Source organism: Cherax quadricarinatus, chromosome 22, assembly GCF_038502225.1.
Source record: "Cherax quadricarinatus isolate ZL_2023a chromosome 22, ASM3850222v1, whole genome shotgun sequence".
Taxonomy (NCBI): Eukaryota; Metazoa; Arthropoda; class Malacostraca; order Decapoda; family Parastacidae; genus Cherax; species Cherax quadricarinatus.
In genome coordinates, this window is record NC_091313.1 from 33,857,091 (window position 1) to 33,874,590 (window position 17,500).

The 17,500-nt window shown below is 46.0% G+C and overlaps 1 protein-coding gene across 1 annotated transcript in view; it reads left to right on the plus strand.

The window, feature by feature from the left end:
• LOC128689616 (uncharacterized) overlaps positions 1-17,500 on the plus strand; it is a 233,464-nt gene that overhangs the window by 125,640 nt on the left and 90,324 nt on the right. Inside the window, exon 9 of the mRNA XM_070087707.1 lies at positions 16,701-16,860. Within this exon, the coding sequence (XP_069943808.1) occupies positions 16,701-16,860 (160 nt within the window). The remainder of the gene's footprint in view (positions 1-16,700; positions 16,861-17,500) is intronic.

Below are 17,500 nucleotides of genomic sequence, written 5' to 3' on the forward strand. Positions count from 1 at the left end.
CCCCAGTAGTACCTTTGTGGTCCCCCAGTAGTACCTTTGTGGTCCCCCAGTAGTACCTTTGTGGTCCCCCAGTACTACCTTTGTGGTCCCCCAGTACTACCTTTGTGGTCCCCCAGTACTACCTTTGTGGACCCCAGTAGTACCTTTGTGGCCCCCAGTAGTACCTAGTACCTTTGTGGACCCCAGTAGTACCTTTGTGGTCCCCCAGTAGTACCTTTGTGGTCTCCCAGTAGTACCTTTGTGGTCCCCCAGTAGTACCTTTGTGGTCTCCCAGTAGTACCTTTGTGGTCTCCCAGTAGTACCTTTGTGGTCCCCCAGTAGTACCTTTGTGGTCCCCCAGTACTACCTTTGTGGTCCCCAGTACTACCTTTGTGGTCCCATGTACTACCTTTGTGGACCCCCAGTAGTACCTTTGTGGTCCCCCAGTAATACCTTAGTGGATCCCCAGTACTACATTTGTGGTCCCCCAGTACTACCTTTGTGGTACCACAGTACTACCTTTGTGGTCCTCCAGTACTACCTTTGTGGTCCCCCAGTGCTACCTTTGTGGTCCCCCAGTACTACCTTTGTGGTCCCCCAGTACTACCTTAGTGGATCCCCAGTACTACCTTTGTAGTCCTCCAGTACTACCTTTGTGGTCCCCCAGTACTACCTTTGTCGTACCACAGTACTACCTTTGTGGTCCTCCAGTACTACCTTTGTGGTCCCCCAGTACTACCTTTGTGGTCCCCCAGTACTACCTTAGTGGATCCCCAGTACTACCTTTGTGGTCCTCCAGTACTACTTTTGTCGTACCTCAGTACTACCTTTGTGGTCTCCCAGTACTACCTTTGTGGTTCCCCAGTAATACCTTAGTGGATCCCCAGTACTACCTTTGTGGCCCTCCAGTAGTACCTTTGTGGTCCCCCAGTACTACCTTTGTGGTCCCCCAGTACTACCTTTGTGGTCCCCCAGTACTACCTTTGTGGTCCCCCAGTACTACCTTTGTGGACCCCCAGTACTACTTTGTGAACCCCCATTACTACGTTTGTGGACCCCCAGTACTACCTTTGTGGTCCCCCAGTACTACCTTTCTGGTCCCCTAGTGCTACCTTTGTGGTCCCCCATTACTACCTTTGTGGTCCCCCAGTAGTACCTTTGTGGTCCTCCAGTAGTACCTTTGTGATCCCCCAGTAGTACCTTTGTGGTCCCCCAGTAGTACCTTTGTGGTCTCCCAGTAGTACCTTTGTGGTCCCCCAGTACTACCTTTGTGGTCCCTCAGTACTACCTTTGTGGTCCCCAGTACTACCTTTGTGGTCCCCCAGTACTACCTTTGTGGTCCCCCAGTACTACCTTTGTGGTCCCCAGTACTACCTTTGTGGTCCCAAGTACTACCTTTGTGGATCCCCAGTAGTACCTTTGTGGTCCCCCAGTAATACCTTAGTGGATCCCCAGTACTACATTTGTGGTCCCCCAGTACTACCTTTGTGGTACCACAGTACTACCTTTGTGGTCCTCCAGTACTACCTTTGTGGTCCCCCAGTACTACCTTTGTGGTCCCCCAGTACTACGTTTGTGGTCCCCCAGTACTACCTTAGTGGATACCCAGTACTACCTTTGTAGTCCTCCAGTACTACCTTTGTGGTCCCCCAGTACTACCTTTGTCGTACCACAGTACTACCTTTGTGGTCCTCCAGTACTACCTTTGTGGTCCCCCAGTACTACCTTTGTGGTCCCCCAGTACTACCTTAGTGGATCCCCAGTACTACCTTTGTAATCCTCCAGTACTACCTTTGTGGTACCACAGTACTACCTTAGTGGATCCCCAGTACTACCTTTGTGGTCCTCCAGTACTACCTTTGTGGTACCACAATACTACCTTAGTGGATCCCTAGTACTACCTTTGTGGTCCCCCAGTACTACTTTTGTCGTACCACAGTACTACCTTTGTGGTCCTCCAGTACTACCTTTGTGGTTCCCCAGTACTACCTTTGTGGTCCCCCAGTACTACCTTAGTGGATCCCCAGTACTACCTTTGTGGCCCTCCAGTACTACCTTTGTGATACCACAGTACTTCTTTTGTGGTCCCCCAGTAGTACGTTTGTGATACCACAGTACTACCTTTGTGGTACCCAGGTTGAGAACCTCTTGTATACAGAATTTAGTTGCTTTTATATATGCTATACAGACATGTTCCTAACTCAGTTCTCTCTAGGAAAGAATGATCACGGATGAAACGAGTTTCTTGTGAAAAGTACAGCCAGAGTTTGGGTGTTTTTGCTGCTAGTCTTGTGGTATAGAAGCTGTCTCTTCGCTGACCGTAAAGTGGTGCCAAGAGTAACATTGTGATAACCTTGGCTTTGTATAAAACAGTAAGGCTTCCTATATTTCCCCAGTGTTGGTGGATCTATTGAAGTAGATCTAGCCAATCCTGATCCAGACAAGAAATAAATCGCCTCTTACGGATTTGTCTTCTGTCCAGAAGTGGCAGCTGAGAAGGGGGCTGCCAGTAGCAGCAGTGAAGCACATCTCATACATGCTGTCCAGCATGTATGTGATGTGCTTTACCGCTGATATTGACTTCTTGTTGGCTGTGCTTGTAAGATTTACCACGCGATTATTAATAGAAATTTTGAAGTCTAGGTTAATCCCAAGGACATGCACCTCATCCCAAGGACATGCACCTCATCCCAAGGACATGCACCTCATCCCAAGGACATGCACATCATCCCAAGGACATCACCTCATGCACCATCCCAGGACATGCACCTCATCCCAAGGACATGCACTTTATCCCAAGGACATGCACCTCATCCCAAGGACATGCACCTCATCCCAAGGACATGCACCTCATCCCAAGGACATGCACTTCATCCCAAGGACATGCACCTCATCCCAAGGACATGCACTTCATCCCAAGGACATGCACCTCATCCCAAGGACATGCACTTCATCCCAAGGACATGCACCTCATCCCAAGGACATACACTTCATCCCAAGGACATACACTTCATCCCAAGGACATGCACCTCATCCCAAGGACATGCACCTCATCTCTAGGACATGCACTTCATCCCAAGGACATGCACCTCATCCCAAGGACATGCACCTCATCCCAAGGACATGCACTTCATACCAAGGACATGTACCTCATCCCAAGGACATGTACTTCATCCCAAGGACATGCACCTCATCCCAAGGACATGCACTTCATCCCAAGGACATGCACTTTATCCCAAGGACATGCACCTCATCCCAAGGACATGCACCTCATCCCAAGGACATGCACGTCATCCCAAGGACATGCACTTTATCCCAAGGACATGCACCTCATCCCAAGGACATGCACCTCATCCCAAGGACATGCACCTCATCCCAAGGACATGCACTTCATCCCAAGGACATGCACTTTATCCCAAGGACATGCACCTCCCATACACTTCAAAGGACATACACTTCATCCCAAGGACATGCACCTCATCCCAAGGACATGCATCCCAAGGACATACACTTCATCCCAAGCACACTTCATCCCAAGGACATGCACCTCATCCCAAGGACATGCACCTCATCTCTAGGACATGCACTTCATCCCAAGGACATGCACCTCATCCCAAGGACATGCACTTCATCCCAAGGACATGCACCTCATCCCAAGGACATGCACCTCATCCCAAGGACATGCACCTCATCCCAAGGACATGCACCTCATCCCAAGGACATGCACTTCATCCCAAGGACATGCACCTCATCCCAAGGACATGCACCTCATCCCAAGGACATGCACCTCATCCCAAGGACATGCACCTCATCCCAAGGACATGCACCTCATCCCAAGTACATGCACTTCATACCAAGGACATGCACCTCATCCCAAGGACATGTACTTCATCCCAAGGACATGCACCTCATCCCAAGGACATGCACCTCATCCCAAGGACATGCACTTCATCCCAAGGACATGCACCTCATCTCAAGGACATGCACTTCATCCCAAGGACATGCACCTCATCCCAAGGACATGCAGCTCATCCCAAGGACATGCACCTCATCCCAAGGACATGCACTTCATCCCAAGGACATACACCTCGTCCCAAGGACATGCACTTCATCCCAAGGACATACACCTCGTCCCAAGGCTCCAACACCTTCATTCACAATTACCATCACGCTCTCTAGAGACCATAATTATTTGTGCTTTCTCAGAAGTAAGTATCCTGCAGACGCTTTACCCAGGTTGATATAACTACAAGCCGGTGATTACTATGTCTTGGAGCACCAAGTATCTCTTCTTTTAAAAGTACGATAATCTGGCCAAATCATGGGATTCTGTAGATGAGATGAAGGAAGTAAACGAAATAAATATTCTCTAGCAATAAACAAAGCACACTTCTTTGTAGAACATTGGAACCAAGTTAGTGGCTTGCAGATTCCATGCCACTGAGAACTACTGCACAAGTCTAACTGGTGGTCATCAGTTAGGAGGTGAGAGCTGGATCAGAGTCTCTAAGTGATGCAGTTACGGAGGCATCGTCAGTGGTCCCCTTCCCACTACTGTAGTTCTCATTATCATGATTAATTTCCCATCTTTTTAGCACACAAGTGGGCGGAAAAAGTATATGCAGGACTACGGATCCTTTCTTGATGGCAGTAGCATCTGGTAGTATATATGACCGCAAGCACCAGTAATGTCCAGAGCTACTACACTGCCGATCCTGGATTCACATAGTGGCTGGTATCAGTTACTGAAGACGTCCAACACATCAGCTAAGGAGTGATATATTTTAATCGATTTTTACGGTTGTAAAGAGGCGACTGATAGTAAAACAAAAAATGTCTCATATGAACTGAAATATTTCTCAAGAATTTTTGCAGTGGCTGAGATGAGTGACGCTGGACTGTGGCTGACCATCACACGGCTCTCTTCTTATTATTAACTTCATTTGCATTTATTCACAAAAAGAGCGATTTGCTCTGTGCTAGACAGAGCTGATAGTTGTGAGTTAAAGGTAACCCTAACTAGTCATAACATCTACTCGGACACCTTGATCACACATTGATCTCTCTCTCTCTCTCTCTCTCTCTCTCTCTCTCTCTCTCTCTCTCTCTCTCTCTCTCTCTCTCTCTCTCTCTCTCTCTCTCTCTCTCTCTCTCTCTCTCTCTCTATCTATCTATCTATCTCTCTATCTATCTATCTATCTATCTATCTATCTATCTATCTAATTCGTCTAGTTTTAATCTCCATATTACACAAAGGGAGGGAATATATTAGAAAGGTTACAGAGAAGAGCTACCAGACTTCTACTATTATTCACAAACAAACATTATGACAAAAGACTCGCGGCACCTTTGTTTCCTTTGTAAACAAACACTACGAGATGCCATTCAAACCTTTATGATTATTTAGTGTTTCTGACACTCTTAATCATAAAGAACTATTTCAATTACTGAATGAGTCTTTAACTCGGAACAATGAACGGAAATGAGAGACAAGTCGCAACACGAACGTGGGCAAGATTTCTTTTAAACAGCATGAAAGCAAAAGGAAATAAATAGCTGGGTAATACTTAAGCCCGAGGACAATAGAGTCATTTAAGAACCAGCTGGATAGGCACTTTGCATATAAAGGATCCACCTGGCTATACCGAGTCCTGGTGGGTGGAGTTACATTAGCCTTCAGCACCACACACTTAGTATACATATCAGTTAAGACTGGTGAGTCACTCAGTATGCATCTGTCAGTCAAGACTGGTGAGTCACTCAGTATGCATCTGTCAGTCAAGACTAGTGAGTCACTCAGTATACATCTGTCAGTCAAGACTGGTGAGTCACTCAGTATACATCTGTCAGTTAAGACTAGTGAGTCACTCAGTATACATCTGTCAGTCAAGACTGGTGAGTCACTCAGTATGCATCTGTCAGTCAAGACTAGTGAGTCACTCAGCATACATCTGTCAGCCAAGACTGGTGAGTCAGCCCATATATCGGAAAACATGAGGTGAGATACAGGGTGAGAAGACGTGAGTGAAATGTTACCATGGATACTTGCTACCTCACCCAACTACTCACCAAGACCTCACTAAACCCCACGAAACCCACAATAAACTCACACTAAACCCGTGTGGACAATTATGTACATTCACTGAATGGGTCATTATTAATTCAATAAACTCCCAGTGTCGTGTAGTGAATGAGTCAGGATTATTAGTTGACAACGAAGCAATTGTGTCAACAGCAGTAGTACTGGAAGACAGTAGGTTGTAATAACCTTGGCAGATGTTGGGTTGACATAAATAAAATCAATGGAAGACATCACTGTGAGAGGCAGTGGAGTAACACCAGTTGTATAAGACAGAATAATGAATTAGCAGGGGCAGTTGAAGCTAACGCGACGGGCTGGAGTTTTGAGACTCTATGACCGCGGGTTCAATCCCGGCCGGGGGTATGGTATGTCTTCCCTCCAGTTACATCTTTCCTGTAAATTTCTATGCCATTTTTTCAATATGATATCGTACATATTTCCACCTGTTTCCTTGATAGCTGTGGACGGAGGGAGTGGAGGGTGGGGAGAGAGAGTTTTGCATTTCAATCCCTGCCTCTCACACGTAGAGGATTCACTCCAGTTCTTAATCTAGATGGAAGTAGTTTACTCTCAGTAGATATATAACCTCGATGTGGACTCCAAGATCTCTCTCTCTCTCTCTCTCTCTCTCTCTCTCTCTCTGTCTCTGTCTCTGTCTCTCTCTCTCTCTCTCTCTGTCTCTGTCTCTCTCTCTCTCTCTCTCTCTCTCTCTCTCTCTCTCTCTCTCTCTCTCTCTCACTGGAGGACATTAGCTGCCTTTACAACTCCTTATGTAGAATTATAGAAGCATTTAGCTACGAAATCGCTCACCCACTAACGTTAATATTAAACAATTTATTAAATGGTAAGATGTCAGTACTCTACAAACAACGAATGTTAAAACAATATTTACAAACAGAGACAAAACTTGTGGTCTCAACAATCGTCTCATGAGACGAACATCAGTTGTAGGTTAAAAACTGTTGTTAGTATCAGGGGGAAGCTACAAGGACCAGGAAACAAAAATCATGGTTAGCAGATTTCGACTCCCTTTTAGGAACCTCTTCTGGGATCCTCTTCAGCAGAAGAGGATCCCGGAAGAGGGTCGAAATACACAAATCAATAAACCTTCAATGTTTATGTCTGCATGTACGTTATTATTGGTCATTAACAAGTGTTCATGACACGAGTTATTCATCTCGGCTACATTAATGACTGACTTACTAACAGGAGACAAACAGCGATATTAAAAGGAAAATACTGAGTGTCTGGACACACACAGTGAACCTCTTCATAAACACGATTCTTTCTTCAAAACTTTCCACAATGTACATGAAGGATTTTGAGATAGGGGTAAAATTTTTGGAACAACTCAAAATCGGAATAAAATATAGCATTCAAAGCATATTGAATATTCAGGTGATCTGCGTAGTTGGGCACTATGTCTAGAGACTTGGAAGACAATTTACGAAATGTGACTTTGTAAATGGTCCGAGGACCGAAACGTCGTTGTAAGCTCCTCTTTCTTATTAGCGGGTTATTTGTGTGTTAAGTAACGCATTTTGGGAAGAATAATCGAGAACATGAATACATTAAGTAATAAATTAACCGGCGCAAGAGAAGTGAAAGACCTTGGAGTAATCATTAGCAACAACCACAAGAGTAAGAAACATTACCTATCTGCATCCAGGAAAGACAACATATTTTCAAATACAAAACACCAGACATTACAATGACTACATGACGTCCAATTTTGGTCTCAAATTACATACAAGACGAGAACAGACAGGGAAGGGAAGAGAGAGTACCAACAAAAGTTGTACCATCAATAAGAGACGGTGCAAAACAAGAATAAAAGACTTCCAGATCTCTTTCAAACCTAAATTTAAGACACTGACTAACTTTGATGCACTCAAAACTGAGTAAAAAAAATTCGGAACAATAGAGTGACACTCCGGGACCAGAGATATAACATCAATTGTAAAGATTTTTTTAGTAATAATGAAATGAACTGCGTAATAAAGTTGAGAGCACCAAGGCAATGCAGTCATTTAAGAATTAGTTGAACAAGCAGTTTAGTACCATAGAATTCAACTGAATACTGTGATGGGACAATCTGAAAGCAGTGGATTCCTGATCCTTGTTAAACAACTCCATTACGAGGAACAGTTACCCATACCACGGGCGGGGATAGGTATGTGAGGTAGTTGTTGTAGCAGTCATCTGAGGTATGTGAGGTAGTTGTTGTAGCAGTCATCTGAGGTATGTGAGGTAGTTGTTGTAGCAGTCATCTGAGGTATGTGAGGTAGTTGTTGTAGCAGTCATCTGAGGTATGTGAGGTAGTTGTTGTAGCAGTCATCTGTGTTATGTGAGGTAGTTGTTGTAGCAGTCATCTGAGGTATGTGAGGTAGTTGTTGAAGCAGTCATCTGAGGTATGTGAGGTAGTTGTTGTAGCAGTCATCTGAGGTATGTGAGGTAGTTGTTGTAGCAGTCATCTGAGGTATGTGAGGTAGTTGTTGTAGCAGTCATCTGAGGTATGTGAGGTAGTTGTTGTAGCAGTCATCTGAGGTATGTGAGGTAGTTGTTGTAGCAGTCATCTGAGGTATGTGAGGTAGTTGTTGAAGCAGTCATCTGAGGTATGTGAGGTAGTTGTTGTAGCAGTCATCTGAGGTATGTGAGGTAGTTGTTGAAGCAGTCATCTGAGGTATGTGAGGTAGTTGTTGTAGCAGTCATCTGTATTATGTGAGGTAGTTGTTGTAGCAGTCATCTGAGGTATGTGAGGTAGTTGTTGTAGCAGTCATCTGAGGTATGTGAGGTAGTTGTTGTAGCAGTCATCTGAGGTATGTGAGGTAGTTGTTGTAGCAGTCATCTGTGTTATGTGAGGTAGTTGTTGTAGCAGTCATCTGAGGTATGTGAGGTAGTTGTTGTAGCAGTCATCTGTATTATGTGAGGTAGTTGTTGTAGCAGTCATCTGAGGTATGTGAGGTAGTTGTTGTAGCAGTCATCTGTATTATGTGAGGTAATTGTTGTAGCAGTCATCTGAGGTATGTGAGGTAGTTGTTGTAGCAGTCATCTGAGGTATGTGAGGTAGTTGTTGTAGCAGTCATCTGAGGTATGTGAGGTAGTTGTTGAAGCAGTCATCCGATGTATGTGAGGTAGTTGTTGTAGTAGTCATCTGTATTATGTGAGGTAGTTGTTGTAGCAGTCATCTGTATTATGTGAGGTAGTTGTTGTAGCAGTCATCTGAGGTATGTGAGGTAGTTGTTGTAGCAGTCATCTGAGGTATGTGAGGTAGTTGTTGTAGTAGTCATCTGAGGTATGTGAGGTAGTTGTTGTAGCAGTCATCTGAGGTATGTGAGGTAGTTGTTGTAGTAGTCATCTGAGGTATGTGAGGTAGTTGTTGTAGCAGTCATAACAGTAGTTTAGAAGTTGAGGTATGCGAGGTAGTTGTTGTAGAAGTCATAACGGTAGCTTAGAAGCTGAGGTATATGAGGTAGTTGTTGTAGCAGTCATCTGTGTTATGTGAGGTAGTTGTTGTAGCAGTCATAACAGTAGTTTGTATCCACTTGTATCATAGAAAGATCAAAATGAATTTTTTATGAGAGAGCCACAAAATTTGATTAACACAAGCCTATCCGATGTTATCCTGACGCCAAATGACTTCGAACAGGCGATAAATGACATGCCCATGCACTCTGCCCCAGGGCCAGACTCATGGAACTCCGTGTTCATCAAGAACTGCAAGAAGCCCCTATCACGAGCCTTTTCCATCCTATGGAGAGGGAGCATGGACACGGGGGTCGTCGCACAGTTACTAAAAACAACAGACATAGCCCCACTCCACAAAGGGGGCAGTAAAGCAATAGCAAAGAACTACAGACCAATAGCTCTAACATCCCATATCATAAAAATCTTTGAAAGGGTCCTAAGAAGCAAGATCACCACCCATCTAGAAACCCATCAGTTACACAACCCAGGGCAACATGGGTTTAGAACAGGTCGCTCCTGTCTGTCTCAACTATTGGATCACTACGACAAGGTCCTAAATGCACTAGAAGACAAAAAGAATGCAGATGTAATATATACAGACTTTGCAAAAGCCTTCGACAAGTGTGACCATGGCGTAATAGCGCACAAAATGCGTGCTAAAGGAATAACAGGAAAAGTCGGTCGATGGATCTATAATTTCCTCACTAACAGAACACAGAGAGTAGTCGTCAACAGAGTAAAGTCCGAGGCAGCTACTGTGAAAAGCTCTGTTTCACAAGGCACAGTACTCGCTCCCATCTTGTTCCTCATCCTCATATCCGACATAGACAAGGATGTCAGCCACAGCACCGTGTCTTCCTTTGCAGATGACACCCGAATCTGCATGACAGTGTCTTCCATTGCAGACACTGCAAGGCTCCAGGCGGACATCAACCAAATCTTTCAGTGGGCTGCAGAAAACAATATGAAGTTCAACGATGAGAAATTTCAATTACTCAGATATGGTAAACACGAGGAAATTAAATCTTCATCAGAGTACAAAACAAATTCTGGCCACAAAATAGAGCGAAACACCAACGTCAAAGACCTGGGAGTGATCATGTCGGAGGATCTCACCTTCAAGGACCATAACATTGTATCAATCGCATCTGCTAGAAAAATGACAGGATGGATAATGAGAACCTTCAAAACTAGGGAGGCCAAGCCCATGATGACACTCTTCAGGTCACTTGTTTTATCTAGGCTGGAATATTGCTGCACTAACAGTACCTTTCAAGGCAGGTGAAATTGCTGACCTAGAAAATGTACAGAGAACCTTCACGGCGCGCATAACGGAGATAAAACACCTCAATTACTGGGAGCGCTTGAGGTTTCTAAACCTGTATTCCCTGGAACGCAGGCGGGAGAGATACATGATTATATACACCTGGAAAATCCTAGAGGGACTAGTACCGAACTTGCACACGAAAATCACTCACTACGAAAGCACAAGACTTGGCAGACGATGCAACATCCCCCCAATGAAAAGCAGGGGTGTCACTAGCACGTTAAGAGACCATACAATAAGTGTCAGGGGCCCGAGACTGTTCAACTGCCTCCCAGCATACATAAGGGGGATTACCAACAGACCCCTGGCAGTCTTCAAGCTGGAACTGGAAAAGCACCTAAAGTCGGTTCCTGATCAGCCGGGCTGTGGCTCGTACGTTGGTTTGCGTGCAGCCAGCAGCAACAGCCTGGTTGATCAGGCTCTGATTCACCAGGAGGCCTGGTCACAGACCTGGCCGCGGGGGCGTTGACCCCCGGAACTCTCTCCAGGTAAACTCCAGGTAAACTCCTGTAGAATTAGTGGTATCTAAAGTACTATGGAACCACTGGTACACATCAGTGTTATTCCACTGCTGTGTCCCACAGTAACATGCTTTGTTATAGTAACATTTGTACAGTAACATAAGTAGTTACACTAACATTATTAGTTACAGTAACATAATTAGTTATTCTAACATTTTTAGTTACAGTAACATAAGTAGTTACAGTAGGGTAAGTAGTTACATTAACATTAGTAGTTACAGTAACACAAGTATTTGCAGTAACATTAGTTATAGCAGCATAAGTAGTTACAGAAATAGCTGTAACCCAGGCTTTCAGTCCACTGTCATCACTGCTGTAACCCAGGCTTTCAGTCCACTGTCATCACTGCTGTAACCCAGGCTTTCAGTCCACTGTCATCACTGCTGTAACCCAGACTTTCAGTCCACGGTCATCACTGCTGTAACCCAGGCTTTCAGTCCACTGTCAGCACTGCTGTAACCCAGGCTTTCAGTCCACTGTCATCACTGCTTTAGCCCAGACTTTCAGTCCACTGTTATCACTGCTGTAATCCAGGCTTTCAGTCCACTGTCATCACTGCTGTAACCCAGACTTTCAGTCCACTGTCATCACTGCTGTAACCCAGGCTATCAGTCCACTGTCAGCACTGCTGTAACCCAGGCTTTCAGTCCACTGTCATCACTCCTGTAACCCAGACTTTCAGTCCACTGTCATCACTGCTGTAACCCAGGCTTTCAGTCCACTGTCATCACTGCTGTAACCCAGACTTTCAGTCCACTGTCATCACTGCTGTAACCCAGACTTTCAGTCCACTGTCATCACTACTGTAACCCAGGCTTTCAGTCCACTGTCATCACTGCTGTAACCCAGACTTTCAGTCCACTGTCATCACTACTGTAACCCAGGCTTTCAGTCCACTGTCATCACTGCTGTAACCCAGATTTTCAGTCCACTGTCATCACTGCTGTAACCCAGACTTTCATTCCACTGTTATCACTACTGTAACCCAGGCTTTCAGTCCACTGTCATCACTCCTGTAACCCAGACTTTCAGTCCACTGTCATCACTGCTGTAACCCAGGCTTTCAGTCCACTGTCATCACTGCTGTAACCCAGACTTTCAGTCCACTGTCATCACTGTGTAACATGTCATCACTACTGTAACCCAGCCTTTCAGTCCACTGTCATCACTGCTGTAACCCAGGCTTTCAGTCCACTGTCATCACTGCTGTAACCCAGACTTTCATTCCACTGTCATCACTACTGTAACCCAGGCTTTCAGTCCACTGTCATCACTGCTGTAACCCAGATTTTCAGTCCACTGTCATCACTGCTGTAACCCAGACTTTCATTCCACTGTTATCACTACTGTAACCCAGGCTTTCACTCCACTGTCATCACTGCTGTAACCCAGACTTTCATTCCATTGTCATCACTACTGTAACCCAAGCTTTCAGTCCACTGTCATCACTGCTGTAACCTAGACTTTCAGTCCACTGTCATCATTGCTGTAACCCAGGCTATCAGTCCAACGTCATCACTGCTGTAACCCAGACTTTCAGTCCACTGTCATCACTGCTGTAACCCAGGCTTTCAGTCCACTGTCATCACTGCTGTAACCCAGGTTCAGTCCACTGTCATCACTGCTGTAACCCAGGTTCAGTCCACTGTCATCACTGCTGTAACACAGACTTTCGGTCCACTGTCATCACTGCTCTAACCCAGGCTTTCAGTCCAATGTCATCACTGCAGTAACCCAGGTTCAGTCCACTCTCATCACTGCTGAAACCCAGACTTTCAGTCCACTGCCATCATTGCTGTAACCCAGGCTTTCAGTTCACTGTCATCACCGATGTAACCCAGGCTTTCAGTCCACTATCATCACTGCTGTAACCCAGGCTTTCAGTCCACTGTCATCACTGCTATAACCCAGACTTTCAGTCCACTGTCATCACTGCTGTAACCCAGACTTTCAGTCCACTGTCCTCACTGCTGTAACCCAGGTTCAGTCCACTGTCATCACTGCTGTAACCCAGACTTTCAGTCCACTGTCCTCACTGCTGTAACCCAGGTTCAGTCCACTGTCATCACTGCTGTAACCCAGACTTTCAGTCCACTGTCATAACTGCTGTAACCCATACTATCAGTCCACTGTCATCACTGCTGTAACCCAGACTTTCAGTCCACTGTCATAACTGCTGTAACCCAGACTTTCAGTCCACTGTCATCACTGCTGTAACCCAGGTTCAGTCCACTCTCATTACTGTTGTAACTCAGGCTTTCAATCCACTGTCATCACCACTGTAACCCAGACTTTCAGTCCACTGTCATCACTGCTGTAACCCAGGCCTTCAGTCCACTGTCATCATTGCTGTAACCCAGATTCAGTCCACTGTCATCACTGCTGTAACCCAGGCTTTCAGTCCACTGTCATCACTGCTGTAACCCAAACTTTCAGTCCACTGTCATCACTGCTGTAACCCAGACTATCAGTCCACTGTCATCACTGTTGTAACCCAGACTTTCAGTCCACTGTCATCACTGCTGTAACCCAGACTTTCAGTCCACTGTTATCACTACTGTAACCCAGACTTTCAGTCCACTGTCATCACTGCTGTAACCCAGACTTTCAGTCCACTTTCATCACTGCTGTAACCCAGACTTTCAGTCTACTGTCATCACTGCTGTAACCCAGAGTTGACGGCAGCAGTAGCCAGAGTTGATGGCAGCAGTAGCCAGAGTTGATGGCAGCAGTAGCCGGAGTTGATGGCAGCAGTAGCCAGAGTTGATGGCAGCAGTAGCCAGAGTTGATGGCAGCAGTAGCCAGAGTTGATGGCAGCAGTAGCCAGAGTTGATGGCAGCAGTAGCCAGAGTTGATGGCAGCAGTAGCCAGAGTTGATGGCAGCAGTAACCAGAGTTGATGGCAGCAGTAGCCAGGGTTGATGGCAGCAGTAGCCAGAGTTGATGGCAGCAGTAGCCAGAGTTGATGGCAACAGTAGCCAGAGTTGATGGCAACAGTAGCCAGAGTTGATGGCAACAGTAGCCAGAGTTGATGGCAGCAGTAGCCAGAGTTGATGGCAGCAGTAGCCAGAGTTGATGGCAGCAGTAGCCAGAGTTGATGGCAGCAGCAGCCAGAGTTGATGGCAGCAGTAGCCAGAGTTGATGGCAGCAGTAGGCAGAGTTGATGGCAGCAGTAGCCAGAGTTGATGGCAGCAGTAGCCAGAGTTGATGGCAACAGTAGCCAGAGTTGATGGCAGCAGTAGCCAGAGTTGATGCCAGCAGTAGCCAGAGTTGATGCCAGCAGTAGCCAGAGTTGATGGCAGCAGTAGCCAGAGTTGATGGCAGCAGTAGCCAGAGTTGATGGCAGCAGTAGCCAGAGTTGATGGCAGCAGTAGCCAGAGTTGATGGCAGCAGCAGCCAGAGTTGATGGCAACACTAGCCAGAGTTGATGGCAACAGTAGCCAGAGTTGATGGCAACAGTAGCCAGAGTTGATGGCAACAGTAGCCAGAGTTGATGGCAGCAGTAGCCAGAGTTGATGGCAGCAGTAGCCAGAGTTGATGGCAGCAGTAGCCAGAGTTGATGGCAGCAGCAGCCAGAGTTGATGGCAGCAGTAGCCAGAGTTGATGGCAGCAGTAGCCAGAGTTGATGGCAGCAGTAGCCAGAGTTGATGACAGCAGTAGCCAGAGTTGATGACAGCAGTAGCCAGAGTTGATGGCAGCAGTATCCAGAGTTGATGGCAGCAGTAACTAGAGTTGATGACAGCAGTAGCCAGAGTTGATGGCAGCAGTAACCAGAGTTGATGACAGCAGTAACCAGAATTGATGGCAGCAGTAGCCAGAGTTAATGGCAACAGTAGCCAGAGTTGATGGCAACAGTAGCCAGAGTTGATGGTAGCATTAGCCAGAGTTGATGTCAGCAGTAGCCAGAGTTGATGGCAGCAGTAACCAGAGTTGATGACTGCAGTAGCCAGAATTGATGGCAGCAGTAGCCAGAGTTGATGGCAGCAGTAGCCAAAGTTGATGACAGCAGTAGCCAGAATTGATGGCAGCAGTAGCCAGAGTTGATGGCAGCAGTAGCCAGAGTTGATGGCAACAGTAGCCAGAGTTGATGGCAACAGTAGCCAGAGTTGATGGCAACAGTAGCCAAAGTTGATGGCAGCAGTAGCCAGAGTTGATGGCAACAGTAGCCAGAGTTGATGGCAGCAGTAGCCAGAGTTGATGGCAACAGTAGCCAGAGTTGATGGCAGCAGTAGCCAGAGTTGATGGCAGCAGTAGCCAGAGTTGATGGCAGCAGTAGCTGGAGTTGATGGCAGCAGTAGCTGGAGTTGATGGCAGCAGTAGCCAGAGTTGACGGCAGCAGTAGCCAGAGTTGATGGCAGCAGTAGCCAGAGTTGATGGCAGCAGTAGCCAGAGTTGATGGCAGCAGTAGCCAGAGTTGATGGCAGCAGTAGCCAGAGTTGATGGCAGCAGTAGCCAGAGTTGATGGTAGCAGTAGCCAGAGTTGATGGCAGCAGTAGCCAGAGTTGATGGCATCAGTAGCCAGAGTTGATGGCAGCAGCAGCCAGAGTTGATGGCAGCAGTAGCCAGAGTTGATGGCAGCAGTAGCCAGAGTTGATGGCAGCAGTAGCCAGAGTTGATGGCAGCAGTAGCCAGAGTTGATGGCAGCAGTAGCCAGAGTGGATGGCAGCAGCAGCCAGAGTTGATGGCAGCAGTAGCCAGAGTTGATGGCAGCAGTAGCCAGAGTTGATGGCAGCAGTATCCAGAGTTGATGGCAGCAGTATCCAGAGTTGATGGCAGCAGTAGCCAGAGTTGATGGCAGCAGTAGCCAGAGTTGATGGCAGCAGTAGCCAGAGGAGAGGAAGGCTGGGAAAAAGTCGTCTGTTCCTTCCTTGTCTTAAACACCGTGATGCATGATGGGTCTTAATTTAGATAGAAGAAGATAGTCTGTACCAATTGACAGCCTCAGTCTGAACTTCAAAGCTATCTTCTGTCATACTCATTTGATCCATGAAACTCTCTCTCTCTCTCTCTCTCTTTTTTTTTTTTTTTTTTTTTTTTTTTACACAGGGTTTGACAAGGTTAAGGATCCCTAGCTTTATTGACAGCTATATTACAGGTTAAGGATTCCTAACTTTATTGGCAAGCTAAGAGCTGTTACCTACATCAGCTCTACATCTCTCTCTCTCTCTCTCTCTCTCTCTCTCTCTCTCTCTCTCTCTCTCAACTCTACGAGTTGTTACCTACATCAGCTCTTTTGGAAGCCTTTTTATTATTAATCTCTCTTTCTCTCTCTCTCTTTATCTTTCTTTTCTCGGTAACTTAAACTATAACTTTCTTTGTACCAGGAGAAGGAGGTTCGACACCACAAGAGAGCAGGGGTGCTGGTGGGAGGAAGGAATTTGGTGTTGCAGAGTGTTGAGCGACCAGACGCCGGTACCTACACCTGCAAAGCTGGCAACACTGTAGCAACATCTCGTAGCAACCCTCTCACGCTCAGTATACAGTGTAAGTATTGTTCTCTTACTCCATGAACACAGCTCAGGTATAACCTCCTCACACTCAGTATTCAGTGTGTGAATACTGTGACACACTGAGAGCAGAGGCGGGTTTTTTCGGTAGTTAATGCTTATTAAACTCTTTGTCACGGACACTCGTCCCGAATTCTTGGACGTGATCTTACTCTGCTAGAAAGATGGCCTTTTATGGTGTGTTACCCTAGTGCAGGTATGCTAAACAAGTCCTGCTGACGTTGCAACTGGAGGACTGGTTGCTTGCGGGAGTCTCATGCTTCTGGCTGGTTAACACCGTCTCAGACATGTTTCTCAGTACGGGTGTTAGTGCTGATTGTTCTCATTTCTCTCTCACTCCAAAACTCTTTTCTATATCAGGTTTAACTTGTCTAAGAATTCTGTACATTGTTGTACGTGAATGTTTAACCAGAAGTTAGTTGCCATGTGTACTTTTCAACTCAACTAAACTCGTTGTTATGAATTTAGAAAAACAACCAACTCTATCTAATTTATGGCTTCGATGTTGTTGATGAATGGATCCAGCTATTGGTATTAAGATTAAAAGTTGCGCAGTTTTCCGAATTATTATGCAGCAGATTGATATTAAGCACAGCACTGTAGTCAATATATCTGAA